The sequence below is a fragment of the Prionailurus bengalensis genome, chromosome A1, assembly GCF_016509475.1.
Source record: "Prionailurus bengalensis isolate Pbe53 chromosome A1, Fcat_Pben_1.1_paternal_pri, whole genome shotgun sequence".
In the NCBI taxonomy this organism is placed as follows: domain Eukaryota; kingdom Metazoa; phylum Chordata; class Mammalia; order Carnivora; family Felidae; genus Prionailurus; species Prionailurus bengalensis.
In genome coordinates, this window is record NC_057343.1 from 154,213,969 (window position 1) to 154,233,215 (window position 19,247).

General features: G+C 37.8%; 1 protein-coding gene across 1 annotated transcript in view; it reads left to right on the forward strand.

Annotated features, from left to right (window-relative positions):
• Positions 1 to 19,247, forward strand: part of ADGRV1 (adhesion G protein-coupled receptor V1) — a 564,199-nt gene that overhangs the window by 537,306 nt on the left and 7,646 nt on the right. The window contains exons 88-89 of the mRNA XM_043593538.1: positions 14,463 to 14,654; positions 17,485 to 17,662. Coding sequence (XP_043449473.1) covers positions 14,463 to 14,654; positions 17,485 to 17,662 — 370 coding nt within the window. The remainder of the gene's footprint in view (positions 1 to 14,462; positions 14,655 to 17,484; positions 17,663 to 19,247) is intronic.

Here is a 19,247-nt window from a genome sequence, read left to right on the forward strand (position 1 = left end):
GGTAACTGATATTGATATTGTCATTATACAGATGAAAAACTGAGGTTCATATAAATAAAGAATAGGTCAATATAATAGTATTTATAGCAAGCTGCCCAGCTACTTATACTAATTAGTATATAATTATACTTACTATATTAATATTATTTAGTAGAGATTCAGTTCCAAGATATCTGACTTTAAATCCCATTCTTCACAAAAGAATGATTATAAGCAGTAAAGAGAATTAAGTTTAGGGCTATACTAAAATCTTTGTTTAGATTTTTTTTTGTTAAATTACCAGTCACAAGAATTGAACACTCTACTTCCTTAAATAGTAGAAGATAATAATGTCCTTGGACTCCAAATATAAAACAATATAATACTTGTTTGCTATTTTTTGTGTTTGTGTGGGCTAAGGAAAAGAAATACTGTATTCAAAATGTTCTTTTTTAAAAAATAAAAGGAAAAGAATATTGACTTGAGGTTCTGGTAATTAAAAGAAGCACTACTAGAAAGTTTATCTTTCACTACTATAACATGTTTAACATTTCTGAAGAATTGGCTGTGGAGTAAGTACATGAAACGAAATCTTTTTTTCCCTTTGAGGTCACTCACAAGACAGATAATACATGCTCACATACGAAACTTGGTATTGCAAAGTTGAAAAATTCCGTCAAGAAAGACGTTGGAGAGTGTAGACCTACATCATAGCTTAATTTTATTTACATACTTCATACTTTTAACTCTAAGTTCTCTGAAGCAGGTACTACATCTTTTACATTGTTGGAGCACTGGGTGGCTCAGTCAGTTAAGCATCCAACTTTTGATTTTGGGTCATCATGATCTCATGGTTCATGAGTTTGAGCCCCACATCAGGCTCTGTGCTGACAGTGTGGGACCTACTTGGGATTGTCTCTCTCTCCTTCTGTGTCTGCCCATCTCTGCCCTGCTGTCTCTCAAATAAATAAATACAGTATGTATATTTCTCGTATGAATCATAGAATTTCCCATGCATTGGACAGTGAAAAACTTCCAAAAGAGTGCTATACAACATTATTTGGTTGAAGAAAGATAAAATATTTGGAAGAGCATCCCCAGCTTTCAGTAAGACCAGTCACTGGACCCATCTTCTGCTTCGCTCAGTTCCCCATTAGGCAGTGATCTGAGCTGTGGACATGAAGTTCTCTTGGAGAGAGGACTGAGCCTGTCTGCTCACTGCCTGCGTGGAAACTACATTGCCCTCCTAGATAGACGCTCAGCTATTCTGTATTCACTCAGTGAAGGAATCAAAGATGGTTCGGAAAGAATTTAAATTGCAGACCATCCTCATGTCAAGAAGGCTGGCTGGAGTCTGGGTTTTATATTAGGATATACCCAGTAGCTCTTCTGTGTCAAATAGGATAGCTTTGACAATGCTGGGCCCTTAATTGAGCCCTAGCTAGCCCTGCTAAACTGCCATGGAATGCATTGTCATTGACCCTTGAGTGAAAGGGGGTGATGTTAATAAAAATGCCAAGACAAGAGGCTAAACTAGGAATCCCAAGCAAGCCAGGATTGTCCCAGGCAGACCAGGATCTCAGGTTACCCTAGCAATTGCCCAACTATAAATCCCATCTTCAGCTTAAAAAAAAAAAAAAAAAAAAAAAATGCTTACACATGAAAACATGTCCTTACATAATTAACGGGTTGGAGAAAATAAACCCTCTGTAGAAACTGTAGTTTTAAGAAAGTTCCTATCCAAGATAGAGTGGTTATTTCTGAGTGTTAGCATTTGGTGTAAATTTTGGAGGTTTTTTGGCTTCTCTGTATTTTTTTTCCTTTCTTCTTTCCCCTCAGCAATAAATGTTAACAATGAATTAGGGCTGCTTTATATTTTTGTCCTTTAATGTTTTTCTATTTATTTATTCATTTACTTATTTATTTATTTTTGAGAGAGGCAGAGACAGAGCATGGCAGACAGAGGCAGAGACAGAGGCAGAAAGAGAGGGAGACACAGAATCTGAAGGAGGCTCCAGGCTCTGAGCTGTCAGCAGAAAGCTGTATGTGGGGCTCAAACTTAACAAGCCGCAAGATCATGACCTGAGCTGAAGTCAGACGCTTAACCAACTGAGCCACCCAGATGCCCCTATTCTTGCCCTTTAAAATTAAAATATCCATAGAACTTTTTTAGAATTTTGATAGTAAATCAAATCTTTCACGGAGCATTCCTGGAGAAACTTTAGTGTCCTTCTCGGATCAGAAAAATTATAACAAAAAGATATTAAATGATTTGTCCTTACTAAGTAGCTCTTTAATCATCAGACAAAAGAGTATTTGAAAATCGTAACAAAGAATATTTCACAATATATATTCTGGTTCTTAATATCTGGAATTATTTCTGATTTCTGTTTAGATGCTATATTACCTTAAATCTATAAATGTGAAAATTTCCAGAAGTGTGATACCTTAAAGAATTTTTATATGCTGGTGAGAGGTCCCAGAATTTGCCAGTTTTGCCAGTTGTAGTTGGAAAGCTATTCCTGTCTCCTCAGTGCATGATTTACACCTGTGTGTCTCAGTAAAGCAAAACATAGGATGTTGAGTTCCACATTTCTATAAAAGTCTACAAAAACTATGTCATTATTTTGAAATTGATTCACCTAATTCACCTGTTTCTAAAACAAGGCCATTTAGATGGTGTTTGATATTTGATTAACCATGTCGTGATGACGAATTTCTTAAAAGTTTACTAGATTTTTTTTCCTTTTTAAAAGCAATATAACAAGGGGCACCTGGGTGGCTCAATCGGTCAAGCATTAGACTCTTAGTTTTAGCTCAGGTCATGATGTCATGGTTTCATGAGTTCGAGCCCCACATAGGGCTTTACACTGATGGTGTGGATCCTGCTTAGGATTCTCTCTCTTTCCCTTTCTCTCTGCCCCTCCCCTGCTCACACACACTCTCTCTCAAAAATAAATAAGTAAACTTAAAAAAAATTTTTTTAATTAAAAAAAAAAGGCAGAATAACAAGTTGGAACCTTGGGAGCCCGGCAACCTTTGAGAGGCCCCTCTGGCATCCCCCTGGTGCCAGGGCTTTGCCTGAGCCTCTTCCTTAACCACTAGGCAGCTTTTTAACCACCCTGGAGCCCTTGCCCAAACTGTGGACCAAATGGAAACAATAAAGGTTGTCGTAGCAAAAAAAAAAAAAAAAAAAAAAAAAAAGCAATATAAAAGATTTAGAAGTCCACTAGTTATGTGTTTGGCTGACTATCTGCTTCCAGCAACTTGTGGAACAGGAATAAGTCAGGAACACAAAAATTGGGCATCTCCGGAAGGGACCTTGGTGTCAGAGAAGATGTAAAATTGACAGGAAGGTACACCCACATTAATCCATCATGGTAGAAAATGTATTGAACACTCATTCAGTATCTTCAGATGGAGTACCTGATTTAGTTTTCAGTTTAAAGGAATTGGCCTCTGTGCTGTATAGTCTTTTGCTCTAAATAAGAATAATAATGAATGAAGTAGGTGAGGGGAGGGGAATCACTCCCCTCCAGTTTCACATATACTTAACAAACTAGCTGATACCATTTCAAGAATCCAGTGATTCCCTATCCTCAGGGTACTTTTTCTGGACAGCACTATATATTATATATATTTCAGTCTGTTCTCACTATTCTTTTTTGTCATTGTTTCCCCCAGAGATGTTAGTTATACCTGAAATAAACAAGTGCCTCTTTTTGCTTCTTCTTGATGTCTTTTTTTGACAATGTGGACCACCTCACTCTTCTGGAACAGAATCTTCTCTTGGCTTCCCTCGGTATAGTTAGTTGTAGCTGTCCTCCTCCCTGACCTATCAGTTGTTTGTTTATTTCACTGGTTTCTCTTCCTGTTAATGTCCTCCTGCTGTTTTTAATCCTGAGCACTCAGCCATTTTCTCTTTACCGTGTCTTCCTTAAAAGAATCCTATAACGATGTTGCTTCTGCTTTTACTACTGCACAGCTTTTTCCACACTTATGCCTCTAACCTTGCCTTCTCTCCTGATCTCCAGTCTAGTACTTAAAATAATCTTACATGTTTTCACTTCTACGTATGTGATGTTTAACTTAGTTTCCACAGTAAAGTGATTCCTTCCCCTGTTTTTATTGGCACTGGGTTTTCCCAGTTTTCCCCCTTTTCATCATTATCAACACAATTCTTTGTTCGACTACCACTGTCCAAACAATTGAGCTTAATCTATAGAATCGTTAAGCAATCTCTGAATGCTAGATTCTTAAATCCTTCAAAAAGACTTTTTAAAGGATGTTGACAAGAGCCATGTTTAAAAGTACTAGTAAAGAATGGGTTTTACATTTATATTCGATGGGGAAAAAATAGAAAAGAGAATATTTTGTGACATGTGGAAATGGTATGAAATTAAAATTTTCAGATTGTTTTTGACAAAGACTGTGATGTCCTAAGTCTAAAATGTTTACTATGTGATTCTTCTCAGAAAATGTTTGCTGACCCTTGGTTTAAAAGATTAGTTTCCAATTTGTTGAAACAACAAATTCAAAACTCTGGTTTGTCCTCAAGGTTTTAAAAAGCAAGGTGGTTACACACCCATGAAACCACAATTATTTCCATCACCCCAGAAGATTCCTGGGCCCACCTGCAGAACATCTCTCCCTCCTGGAAACCACTGGTCTGTTTTCTGTCTCTCTATATAAATTTGTATGTTCTAGGATTTTGTGTCAATAGAGTGTGTACTCATTTGTGTCTGGCTTTTTTTACCCAGCATATTGATTTTGAGATTCATTGATGTTGTTATGTGTATCAGTAGTTTTTTTTTCTATGTTTACTTATTTTTGAGAGAGAGAGCAAGTGGGGAGGGGGAAACAGAGAGGAGAGAGAGAATCCCAAGCAAACTCTGTGCTGTCAGTGCAGAGCCCAGCTTGGAGCTCATTCCCACAAACTGTGGGCTGAGCTGAAATCAAGAGACAGATGCTTAACTGACTGAGCCACCCAGGCGTCCCAGTAGTTTGTTCCTTTTTTTTTTTTTTTGAGGGTTTTTTTTTTGAGGTTTATTGTATAATAATTGACAAATAAGATTGTAAGATACCTATAGCGTATATCATGGCAGTTTGATATACATATACACATCAGCAATACATATACACATCAGCAATACATATACACATCAGCCATTTTGACTCATGTCCGTAGTTGGCTGGACACTTTGGAAACTTTTTACCGTTAGACAAAACAAAAAGCAAACTTTTGAATAATCTTTTCTGCATAGAAAAACCAACCAGAGAGCATAAAGACAATTTACTAATTATTTTGTTACTGTTGTTGTTATTATTATTCATATTATTTCCATGTGCAAACTTTGAGTATTTCCAGTGCCTGTGGCAGAGGTTTCTCAGAATAAACCAAAAAGAGGTTCAAATTATATTCTTAAAGAGTATTTATAGATATAACAAGATTTAAATAAATAATCATGGTGCAGTTTGGTATTTTTATCATCTTAATTTAAAAAATATGTTTTACATTCAAAATTTCTTCCAACTGGATTCTCTTCACCTCTTCTTATTAAAACCATAAAAAAAATTATTCTGATTCAAAACCTCCTCTACATTATTTAGTTCCATCTCTCTACTATTATGACCACCTCTAGTCTTCTCTATCCCTCAGTCCTACCACCCAATTCAATCTCTACTTCTGAAATTTTTCTAATCTGGGGGCTCTCAAAGCAGGGAGTTACTGGGGTCAGAGATTTGTGTTCTTATAACAACACACACACACACACATAAACACACACATACACACACACCTTAATTTTTCTTCTGTCTTGGCAGAAATAGTCTGGCTCCTGATAAGTAATATGACTGATAAGTGTTTCATGCTTTGAAACTTAACAGAAGCATGATGAACAATAAGAGTGTCAGAGATGAACCTTCTTCTTTAGAAGAAGGTTCAAGAGAAAAGGCTGAAGGAACAGGGATCATGTCTGGAGATAAGATTGCTGAGGCAAAACCTAATAATTGTCTTTTGTTTCATGAATATTTATCACAAAGAAACCTGACCAATGTTTCCTGTGTCCATTAAGTGACATGCAGGGAAATACATCCTTAAACTGTAGGTAGAAACTTTGCCTGAAAACATAATCTTGTCTGTACTCTAGATATATATGGTAAAAAGCATATAGAATTGTTATTCCTGGGGCGCCAGGGTGGCTCAGTCGGTTGAGCGTCCGACTTTGGCCCAGGTCCTGATCTCAGAGTTTGTTGGCTCAAGCTCCGCATCCGGCTCTGTGCTGACAGCTTAGAGCCTGGAGCCTGCTTCTGATTCTTTGACTCCCTCTTTCTCTGAGCCTCCCCCACTCACGATCTGACTCTGTCTCTCAAAAACAAATTAAAATGTTAAAAAAAAGAAAGAAAGAAACTTGTTTTTTTAAAAAAAGAATTGTTATTCCTAAGAATTACAAAATTTAGAACAGACATCTTTCTGGGCACCTCAGTAGCTTAGTTAGTTGTGCGTCCAGCTTTGGCTCATGTCATGATCTTGTGGTTCATGAGTTCAAGATCCACATCAGGCTCACTGCTGTCAGCGCAGAGCTCGCTTCAGATCCTCTGTCCCCCTCTCTCTGCCCCTCGCCGCTTGTGCTCTCTCAAAAATAAATTTAAAACATGAAAAAAAAGAACAGTCATCTTTCCAAGTCCAAACCTTGAAAGTGAAGGCCTGCTAACCAATATTTTAGTCATAGACATGTGTGAAGTCAACAAACTAAGCCAACTGAAAATGTATTGACTCTACTAGTTCTGAATAGATAATGTCCCTTAAAATAGTAAGAAATTTTAGAACCTAACGTAACCCGTGGTGAACACTAGGTCATTGCCTATCCCATCCAAATAATTTGTAAAAACATTCAGGTAATAAATATTCCCATAGACTTCTAAGTATTTCAATTGTGTTGACTAACCAGTGTCCATCAAGATGAACTTGCTTGTTTCCTTTCGCTGTATATTTAATGCACACATCAGATTGTAGATTCTTATTATAAATAACATCAACAAAAGCGACTGAAACTGAAAAAAAAAGAAGAGATAAAAAAATAAGAGGCTAGGAACGATGCAATTCCTACTTATCTCATACCTAAAACAATGTACAAATGCACAAATACTGGATTTATCTTTTCAGTGCTGTCACTGGCATGAAATCCATTGTCTTTGCTGCCAAGTCACTAGCGATACGAAACAGCAGTAGGTCTGCAGCCCACGAGTATGCGAAGGCAGAAACAAGAGATCAACAGAGACTTTTCAGGGTTGTCTGCCAAGGGAAGAGCAAAAGCAGAAAGCTGTGAAGTCCTTTGAGAGGAAGTGGCCGCAAGAAGCAGCAGCAGTAATATACAAACCAGCCCCAGCAGAGAAGCCAGAGACAGCCAGAAAGTCACCTGGGAGCTAAGCACCAAGCAAGCCCACCACCAGAGGGGCACCAGCCCAAAAAAGCAGAGACCCAGCCAGGAGTGGATGCTTGCTTCTCCCATGAGGGAGTCTTGGCAATGTAACTAAGATGTGAAATGGAAAGACCAAACCAAAACAAAATTTTATTGAGCGTCTACCAGATCACTTAACTATAGTGAGAGAAACAGAGGACTAAAATCAACATATGCCTCAGACCCACGTTTGTCCCCACCCCCATCCCACTCTCACCCCTGCTGATATTTAAAAACCATAATCTCTTCACAAATATTTCTTAAGCTCCTTTTTTGTGCCAGGGTCCACGCTGCAAATTTAAAGTATAATGGTGAACTGGACATAGTCTCTTGCTTTCTAGGAGGGTAAAGTTTAATGGAAGATACTCTTTTTTTTTTTTTTATCACAAATTTGTGATTTTTTTCAGCTGAAAACTGAATTTTAATGAAGATTTCATTTCTCGAATTCCCTTGTCCTGCATCATTTTGTGCACTTTCTTAGACTATCTAAAAGATAACTGGTTTTATATAGGCCATTTGTAAAGCCTCCACAAAAATGTGGAGATTTTGAAATTGCACATTTTCCCTGTGGCTCCAAAAACATTATACCTATTGTTTTAATATCTCTATGTTTCAGTTTTTAAAATGTGGAAAAGAAAAACAAAAAATTATCCACATGTCCATGTTCCCATTATATACAATTCATCTGTATTAACCCATTATATAGAATTGATCTTTGTTAATATACTGACAAATTTGCTTGTAGTTAAAAAAATTACTATTTGGGAAAAATGGTAAATATTTACTATAAAGAATTGAAATAGAATAAAAGCATAAAGATTAAAAAGTTTTTTTAAAGTAATCTCTACAGCCAACATGAAGTTCAGACTCATGACCGCAAGATCAAGAGTCACCTGCTCTTACTTTATGAGCCACGCAGGCACCCCAAAGTTAAAAACCTTTAAAATGACTTCAAAAATAATCCTCATTAACATTAGGTGACCATAACAGAAACAGTGATGGCCAGGAATTTTCAAAATTCTATAGCAAAAAACACAAATCCAAAAAGCTTAAGAGAACCCCCAACAAAGAAAATTATACCCAGGTATATCACAGACTCTTGAAAATCTAAATAGAAAATCATGGGGATAGCTTGGGGAAGTAAAGGGAACATTGCATACAAAAAAAAAGAAAAAGGTAAAAACAAACACTATTCTCATCAGAAACCTTGGAAACCAGACGACAGTATAATGATATCTTCAAAGTCCCCAGACAAACAAAAAACCTGTTAACCTAGAATTCCGTATCTGGTGGAAATATTCCCCTAAAATGATAATGCGGGGTGCCTGCGTGGCTCCATCGGTTAAGCGTCCAACTTTGGCTCAGATCATGATCTCACAGTTCGTGAGTTAGAGCCCCACGTCGGGCTCAGTGCTGACAGCTCAGAGCCTAGAGCCTGCTTCGGATTCTGTGTCTCCCTCTCTCTCTGCCCCTCCCCCATTCACACTCTTTGTGTCTCTCTCTCTCTCTCTGTCTCTCAAATATAAAATAAAACATTAAAAATAATAATAATGAAGATGGAATAAAGACATTTTCAGGCAGACAAAAGTTGAAAGAATTTATTTCTAACATATCTGAACTCTAAGAAATGCTAAAAAGAAGTTCTGCAGGCTAGAGGGAAAGGGAAGTGATACAAGCAAATCCTGTTCCAAAGAAAGGAATGAAGAGCACCAGAAAGAGCAAATGAGGCATTAAAAACAAAGGATCATTTTTAAAATCATTCCCACTTTATACATACATATGTCATTAAGTCTCTTTGAATACCATTGGCTATTTAAAAATAAAAGTAACATTAAGTGCACATCATTCTAGACACCTTTTTTGGAATACTAAATACGATTAGATGTCTAATTACAAGTAAATTTTAAATTATGTGACCATATTATATTTGCTGTAATATACAAAACTAAATTTATTTGAAAATTTCATTAGAAAAACTAAAATGGAAGAGGAGTAATTGTTGAATTTCAAAAAATTGTTCTATACCACAAATACAGATATACTAGGTAGGGGTATCCTTTGGAGGATCCTTTGGAGGAACATGTGACTCTTGATCTAAAGGTTGTGAGTTCAAGCCCCAAGTTGGGGCATAGAGCTTACTTTAAGAAAAAAGAAGACAAGAAATTATAAATACATTAAAGGATTAGAGGGGTGCCTGGGTGGCTCTGTCAGTTAAGCATCTGACTCTTGATTTTGGCTCAGATCGTGATCTATCGGTTTGTTGGATTGAGCCCAAGTCAAGCTCTGCACCAACAGTGCAGAACCTGCTTGGGATTCTCTCTCTTCTCTCTCTCTGTGCCCGTACCCCAGCTCTTTCACTCTTTCTATCTCAAAATTAAAAAAAAATTTTTTTTAATGATTAGAATCACTGTTTTTTATTACCTAGGTATTTCAATTTTATAGTATTGATTGACTACATGCTGTAAAAGATGGAATCATGAATAATCATGTCTCCCATCTCCTCTATCCCAACCTTAGGAACTTTCTTAGTTAATATTATCTTTTTAGGTTGTCTAGACTTAACTTTTTCATTTGACTCTCTAATTCTTATAATTTTGTTCAGTATTGGTTTTATATCTAAATGCATAGATATATAGGTCTTTTTACATGATCCTTTTTTTTTTTTTTTCAAGTTTATTTTAGAGAGAGGGAGAGAGAATCCTATGCAGGCTCCAGACTGCTAGGTCGGAGCCCAACACAGGCTCAAAGCCACCAACCATGAGATCAAGAGTTAGATACCCAACTGACTGAGCCACCCAGGCACCCCACATGATCCTTTTGCCATCTTTGTACTGAATTCTGTTTTTTCTTCTGTATGGGCAATTCATCTCTTTATTGGTTGTATTTTATTATCATGTAGTTTGGGTTACCTCCACCCAAGAGGATACATGGATGTTGCATTCCCAGCATATTTTTTTAATGGTTGATAATTTCAAATGCTCTATTGGCTGAGTATAATATTCTTGGACCACTTTTTCCCCTCAGAACTTAATAGATATTGTTCCATTGTCTTTTAGCACTACTAGTTGATGTAAAGAAGTCTGAAGAAAGCCTAAAATTTACCACTTAGTCACAGATTGGCTTTTTTTCTGCTTGAATATCTTAAAGTTTAAAACTTAGTAAGGCTATGATTTGGTATTAAGGAATCTGTATCAAAATTTCCCTGGTACATGGTATTATACTTTCAATCTGAAGGTTCAGTTATTTTTTTCTTTTACAAGAAATTATTATTATATTAATACTATGTCTTTTTATTCATCTTCAGTTATTCTTTGGATTCCCCTTTTCAAGTATAGCAGTGAACAATTCTTTAGTATTTTTTTCCCTATTAGCTTCTGTAATTCCTTTAATCTTTGTCTTTTTCATCTTAGTTCACTGGACTTTATATTAGCAAAATCTCCTTTATTTTCAAACTCTCTGAATCATAGTGCCAACTACTAACAGCACAGTAGTTCAACTTTTGTGGTTACAGTGAGATGTGCGGTGTCTGTAAGACCAATTTCTCATTACCTGTGGAACTCTAGGTTTTTATTCCTCAAATATTTAAGTGCTGGCACCTCTATAAACTTTACATTTTAGTGTCTAGACATTTAATTCTTTGTGTTTTAATGGCAGGCTAGGCACTATCACCTGCATATTTTTATCATGTATCATTGGCCAAAACTCTTTGCCAGAAACTGAAATAAATATTAGAAGTAGAGGTTGTGTGGAGTCAGTATGTCAGGTTGCTGAACACATTTAGCTCAGTATCTGTGAGAGCTCTTTTTGGATGGTCTGTCACACTTTGTGTGGAACGTGGAAAAAATAGTGAGCTGATGTTTCGCTTTATTTAGAGCCGATTTAAAATTAAAGAAATGGGACTGGGCAGCTGTTTTTAAATGGGCTCATTGAATGCATTTGATTTTTTCACCACTTTTTTATAACTTGAAGGAATTATGGGAAGGGCGAGGCAGAGACAAAGGGGATTCCCGACGGTGACAGCTTGCATGCAGTTACGGTTTGAATACCTGGATTCTACCCTCTTGTGAGATCTTTTTACAAGTCCTGCCAAGATTAACTGCTCCTGTTTGAAGGCTGTATCGTAGTCCTCAGAGGGAGGCACTTTCAGATTGAAGATGAGTTCTCCAAATCATCGCGAAGCCCTAAGACTTCACTTCCTTCAGGAGCAGGCAGCTTAATCCACTTGCTGTTTTACCTGGTTCTCCTCTGCCACCACTTCTCGGGAAGATCTGTCAAATAGCAAAGTTGATTCTTTCCCACCTTAATGGAACTGATAGGTATCACTGAGTTAAGCAGCCACATCTCCTGTACTTATTTTCCTGTTTGATCATATTAGGAGAATCTTTTAACTCCTTTAGACATTATGGTCTGTTTATGTCTCACTGAATGTTTGCCAATAAGTTTAAATGCCTGAATCAAAAAAATAAAATAAAATAAAAAATTGGCCATAGTAGGTATGTTTCATCCAGATACAATCTAACTAAAGACTTTGAAAACATTTTTCATCATTGTAGTAGGAGATCCAACAAAATTATCAAAAGAGCAATGCGCAGAAAGAATTCCCTTCTGTCACCCTTCCCTGAGTAAAGCATAGGAACAATAGGTGGATGGATTATATAGGTCTTGCTTCTAAAAGAGTTAACCTATTACTTTGTAAGATATTGTCTCTGTGAGCAACTTGAGAGTAGGAATCTGATGTTTTCTCCTTGCATCTCAGTGCCTGACCATGCACATACAGTGGGTGGTCAGCATTTTGGATTGAACACTTGAGATTCTAGATTCTCTGTTACATTATTTTACAGACCAGCATATAAGGGAGAGCCTGGGATTGAAACATGCAGTGTTTGGGAAAGGAACTTGTTTTTACTCTGAGGTCAGAAATCTCCATGGCTGAGTACTTTAGATAAAGAAGCTCCCTTTTCTGTATTTGCCCAGCCTGGGCCGGACCCAGGCAAATGTCACACAATCTACATTTAAACATTCTCTTCTTTTCTAAAATGTTTATGTTTCCTGGGGGCACATCTAAAAGATTCAAAGTATTAGCTGTATATGTATTCTTTTAAGAAAAAGAAAAAAAAAACACATGTAATTTTCACATGCAAGTTATTTTCAGCAGGCAGTTCCTTTCCTGAAGCACAAAAGGCTAGATATAAAAACAAACAAGAGAGAATGTGCTGTTTTAACAAATGGGTCCTTAGAGATGGATTTTAAAACATGGTTTTTGTTTCCTGATCTAGCTTTTACCCTATCACTTCGTAACACTTAGAGAAATCCTGAAATAAATCAGAGACATTCTCACAGTTTTTAAGGCTGACAGTTTAATTTTTTTCCTGTTTTGTCTATTGCTGTGGCCAATTTAATTAGGTCATACCCATGTGAAAAATTACTTGTTCAAGAAAAATTTTGGACGTGTGTGCGTGTTTTCAGGAAGATTTATTTCTGCTGACGTTTATATCATCATTTGCATGTGAAACTAATTCACTTACCTACATAACTTAAAATACTAATGTTGCTCAAAAACAAACAAAACAACCCTAATTCAAAAGGAAACATGTTTCTGTTAGTAACTTTATATTGTGGTTAAGGTAATTATACTTAAAAATATTTTTAGCAGGTGAACCACTGATTTTAAAACATATCTGTTAATTATACAGATTGGATACCAACTCTGGAAGGGGGAGAAAGACCTAATTTATGGCAGTATTCTAGAAATGGCAACATAGCTCACATGCTAGCATGCCCATCATGCAGACTGTTTTCGAATTCCATTTTATTAAAAATTCATTGTCATTCTTATGCCTTGAGTATTTTCTAACAGACACTTTGCTATTTATACCAGCAGATACAAGTTTCAAGCCCACAAGTATATTATTTGCATTATTGCTTCCATACTCCTAGAAATGTCATGAACCATGGGAGAATGCAAGCTTCACAAAACGAAGAAACTTACTCGTATTTCATGAACAATGTTAACATTAACTCCTTTTCTTCTTTAATAAGCTTGCTTTCATTTTTGTGGATTAATGTAAGAATTTTCATAACTAAGGAGATTCTAATTTGCTTCCAAAACTTAAACACCAAGATTAACAGATACAAAAGCCACAATTTAACATATTTTATTGGCCGAGAATAAAGGTCAAAATTACCAAGCATTATAGAAGCACCATTAGAAGTATACAGTAGATCCCTTGTAGAAATCATGAAGGACAGCCAGTGTAGGCCATGTCTGGAACACAAATGCAAAATCTGAGTTGCTCTCTGTGACGGAAGCAGAGCAATTGTCAAGAGCTTGACTAGGTTGCAAAAGAATTTAAAGGGCCAGCAGATCTTTAAGAACTCACAAGATAGCTTTGTTGTCTCCTGGAACGTTCACTGAGAAGCAAGGCACGCTAAATACCAAGCAATTCACAGAATTCCTCTGAGTCCCTACCCAGTGATGCTGTTTTCAAATGAAATAAGTCAGTGAGCTGTATAAACAAAATCAGAAGGTTCAATTAGTACTGCCCTTCTGGAAGTCTACCTCACTTCAACCATTTTGCTAGGAAAAAAATGAGAACAAGTGAGATCCATGGGAAAAGAGTAATTTTCTGGAAGGCAAGAGGTTTGCTTTCCATAACAAAAAGGTACACGGCTAATCAGATATGCGTCTGCAGTTTGTTTTCACATATTTGTAGGGCTAGATTTCAGAGTCACTTGTGTTTTAATCAAGAAAAAAAATGTGGTTTGTGTGTGTGTGTGTGTGTGTGTGTGTGTGTGTGTGTTTTAGTGAGGGGGCACTTTTCCCAAATAACATTGGAAAACTTTTTTGTGACATCCAGAAATTTACAGTGGCCCCTTGCTAGCCTTGTAACATGTTCTGTAATTCCCAGCTTCAGGTAGAATTTGAATGCTTGTAGAAAATCCGGCTATGCTTACAACCACTTTTATTTTTCAGCTGCGGTAGCCGGACTTCCTTTAACAAACTAGTGTTATTTTCTTTTGCAGGGACTTTATGTTTTTGTGGTTTATTTCATTCTGCACAACCAGACGTGCTGCCCTATGAAGGCCAGCTACACAGTGGAAATGAATGGACACCCTGGACCCAGCACAGCCTTCTTCACACCAGGGAGTGGCATGCCTCCTGCTGGAGGGGAAATCAGCAAGTCCACGCAGAACCTTATCAGTGCTATGGAGGAGGTGCCTGCTCTTGCCTTTGCTCTTGCAGTTGCTCACGTTCTCCCCTCCCTCCCTGCCTCCCCTTCCCTCCTCCTTTCTCCCTTCTGTACCCATCTCCCCCTCTCTTCCCACCTCTCCCTCTTTCTCTCTCCCTCCCCCTTTCCCTGTCCACCTCCATCTCAAGATGATTGCAGGTTAAAAGGTACTATGTGACTTTTAAATCCCTCTCCTGGGAACAGCCTCTGATCAGTGGTATTTGATTGGCTTACTGTGGTATCATGCCTGTTACCTAATTCTTTTTTTCCCTGCCCTGTGAGCTAAACTAACCAGCGATTTGTACTGGGAAGTCAGAACATAATTTGTCGTCTCTTTCTTCAAAATCTTCCTAATTTAAAATGGCAGTGACTAGATGTGCTTTGGAAATGTTTTTTTTAAATACTGTTCTTCCTAAAAATACGTCCTTCACTCTCTTTCTTCACCCATCCCAGCTCATTACTTGGATCCCAGCAAATACTCAGTGAAAAGAAAAGAGGCTACAACTCTTTTTAAGTACCAGAAAATATTTTAGGGCAAAAGCTTGGAAGAGGGCTTCAGCAGCACTGCTAGAAAAATCTATCCAGGATGTCCTCTGTGAGATCCACCTCCCACTGTTCTTTGCATTCTGTCCTCATCATTTTGCTTTCCTCTGCCTAAATCACATTGCCACCAATCTGTCAGTAATGCTACCCATAGCACTGGGACCAATGCTCAAAGTTTAAACTTACATGAAGACATTTGTCCAGGAAGAGATAGTATGCAGGTCCCTGACCATTTCTACAGTGCCAGAAGCATGCTTGCTTATTGCTCCTTACATAACTCACATTGCTGTCTTTGTATTAAAGAGCCAAGGGCAAGGGCACCTGCGTGGTGGCCAGTTAAGCATAGGACTCTTGTTTTAGGCTCAGGTCATGATCTCAAGGTTCCTGAGTTTGGTTCCTGAGTTCGAACCACATGTTGGACTGTGTGCTGATGGCACAGAGTCCGCTTGAGATTCTCTCTCTTCTCCTTCTCTTTCTGCCCATCTCCTGCTTGTGCTGTCTCTGTCTCTCTCAAAATAAGTAAATAAACATTTTAAAAAGGGAAAACCAAGGGAAACAGTATTTGTGTTTGTATCCTGAAATCTGGCAAGAAATCAAAGTGCATCTGTCTGAAAAGGTAATGGTTTATTGATAGGTAAGTAGGTAAATAGGTAGGTAGGTATGTAGATAGATAATCTACCTGCTCAGTGATATTTTTTGTCTCCCATGTTAAATGTTGAAAGGAATTTTATTCATGTCAGGTTAAAATTAAAATAGGTAAGTGATCACAAGTATATTTAAGAATTGGGATATGTCTTTAGTACCCTTAAATGTTTAGAAATCTAGTGCCATTTCTATATCCCCAAAGTTGTTAAAATGGAATTGTTTTCACATTGTAGTTGGTACCAATAGAAATGGATACTTTTTTTTTTAATTTTTTTTTAATGTTTATTTATTTTTGAGACATAGAGAGACAGAGCATCTACGGGGGAGGGTCAGAGAGAGAGGGAGACACAGAATCAGAAGCAGGCTCCAGGCTCTGAGCTGTCAGCACAGAGCCTGGCGCGGGGCTCAAACTCACGGACCGCGAGATCATGACCTGAGCCGAAGTTGGACGCTTAACCGACTGAGCCACCCAGGCGCCCCAGAAATGGATACTTTTAGAACCAACGATTCAGGAGTGAATCTTAAAAAAAAAAAAAAAAAGGTTTTTTTGTCTTTTTGATTGTTTATCCAATCTAGCATTTGTCTAGATCTGAACTATACAATAGCCATTAGCCATGTGTGGCTATTTAAATTCAAACTAAGTAAAATTAAACAGCATTAAAAGTTCAGTTTGTCGCTCACCCTGGCCACATTCAAGTGCCCAGTAGCCACGTGTTCCGTGGCTGCCGCAAAGGAGAGCACAGATTTAAAATATACGTGTCATCACAGAAAGCTCTGCTGAGCGGTGTGGCTCTAGATGGTCAACTTCTTACTGAAATATTTTAAGGCTTAATCTTCTCTCACATTATTCCTACAGTCCTCAGGTCACTTTTCTCAGCAGGAGGCTCCCCTGTAGTCTCTCAGAAAACCCCGTGTCAGGAGGGAGCAGCTGTGACAATTCAGTTCCTGGGCCTGAGCCACTACTTGAATGTTCATGTAGGGTGTTGCACAATGGCACACCCTTCAAGTGTGTCCTGCCTTCCTCAGAAGCTCAGAATTGGCCTTGATCCAGCTGTCAGTGAGGGACTGTCAGCGATATTCTAGAAAGCCACGCAGAGAAGGGAAAGCATTAGGCAAGGAAGGATTAAGGGGTTGTTTATCAGTGACCCAGAGGGAAGTGAATACATTTAATCATTTTGGGTTAGAACTATCTTTTTAATCATTTAATCCAATGATTGTGTGAAGATTTATTTTGTAACTGGAAGTTTCTACCTTTTACTCCCCTTAGGCTATTTTGTCCACCACTCCATTAACTCCCCCCATTATATTCTTAACAGTTTCCTTCCCATACATCCTACAAAAAAATAAAACATGTTGTTTGGGTTTAAAAAATAATTTTCTTTCCCCACACATGACCACATAGAAATCTACAAGTAATTCTAATAGATAAATTGTTGAGAAACACCAGATTAGGTTGTCTCTAAGGACAAAAGGTAAAATTAAAGAGGTCTTCTTCTAAACAGTTCAGCAGTCCCTTCACTTGATATTTGTAATAAGAATGTGGAGATAAATTATTCATGTAGATATCAGAGTAACTATGTAGGTGTTGATATTATTGTTTCCTTTTCTCCCCACCCTACACCAAAAAGGTGCCACCTGATTGGGAGAGAGCATCCTTCCAACAAGCCAGTCAGGCCAGCCCTGACCTGAAGCCAAGTCCGCAGAATGGCGCCACATTTCCTTCCACTGGAGGATATGGCCAGGGGTCACTAATAGCTGATGAGGAGTCCCAGGAGTTTGATGACTTGATATTTGCATTAAAAACTGGTATGTATGGACCCACAAACCACATTAGAAGTAGGCACTCTTGCTATGCTACAACTTATATCCTCTTCCCATGAAGTGCACATCCTGATTCTCATGACCCATTCCTAATCCTAGCCAAACTTTAGGATATTTTGTTCTTGGCACCAACTATAACACAATCTAGAAATAATTTATAATTTGCTTTTAAGAAAAAGGCATACTCTAAATGTAAATGTCTCTGTCCTGGAATCTTGATGTAACACCAAGATACCATTGAAACAATCTCAGTGTTGTAAGACAATCTGGTAGGGATCTCACTCAGAGAGTTTTGCCTCTGACCTGCCATGGAGACCTGGAGTGTCTTTGAAGCAAAGAATTTCAAAGGCAGTATCATGGGCGGCATGTAGTTCTTTCGTTTTCCAAGCACCATCACATATTGTATCTCACTGGCTCCTCCTACATGTTCAACCCCACTCAGCCTGTGACCCCAATAGATAGTTGTTTTCAAATCAAATATAAGGGTTTTTTCCTTTCCTTTAAACATTTTTTTTTTAAATTATTAAGTAAACTCAACCCCAGCGTGGGGCTTGAACTTAAGACCCTGAGATCAAAAGTCCCATGCTATCGACTGAGCCAGGTAGGTGCCCCTGCAGTTTTTTTTTTTTTAATTTTTTTCCTCAGAAAGATCTTGAACTGCCAGTGGTATAAAAATTTCAGTGAAATTTTCATTTCTAGGTGTGCAAGCAAGCAAGAAGATATGTCCATGCTCAGATGAGCCTATTAAAATAATTATTCCAAGTATATTTTACTATATATATATATATGCCTATATTAAGAATAGTGCTTGGAGGGGCACCTGGATGGCTCAGGCAGTTAAGGGTTCAACTTCAGCTCAGGTCATGATCTTGCAGTTTGTGGCTTCGAGCCCCACATCAGGCTCTGTGCTGACAGCTCAGAGCCTGGAGTCTGCTTCAGATTCTGTGTCTCCTTCTCTCTATGCCTCTCCCCTGCTTGCTCTCTGTGTCTCTCTCGAAAACAAATAAACATCAAAAAAAAAAATTAAAGAAAAAAGAATAGTGTTTGGAAAATGAATACTTTCCAATATTCATATCCAACAATATTGTTGGAAAAATGAATGAATGAAAGAAAAATGAAACTTAAGAGTTTGCTTGGAGGAATAGACATTCACACAAACATGATATGAGGAAGAGTAAATAAGTAGTGAAAAGAAATATTAATTATTGAAGAGATCAAGGAAATCTTTTTAAATGCTCTCAATTGTATCTTGAAAAATATGTAGGTTTTAAATAGGTGAAGGGTGGAAGAAAGGCATTGCAGACTGAGGGAGTAGAATGAGCCATGCCTTGGGGCTTACAGGTGCTCAGTTTATAGGTGCCTGGGGAGAAGAGACCCTGTCTGCAGCATGGCCAGGGTGGAAGGTGATTGCATCCAGGCAGCAGCACGAAGGCCTGAAACCTGCATGGTTTATAATTTACTGTAGTTCCCCAACTGGGTTTCAGCGAACCACCTCCTTGAGATATTTATAGCCCTCCTCAATGGGAGGATCCCCTGACTGAGTCTATTTGGGAAACTGCAAAGATTCACA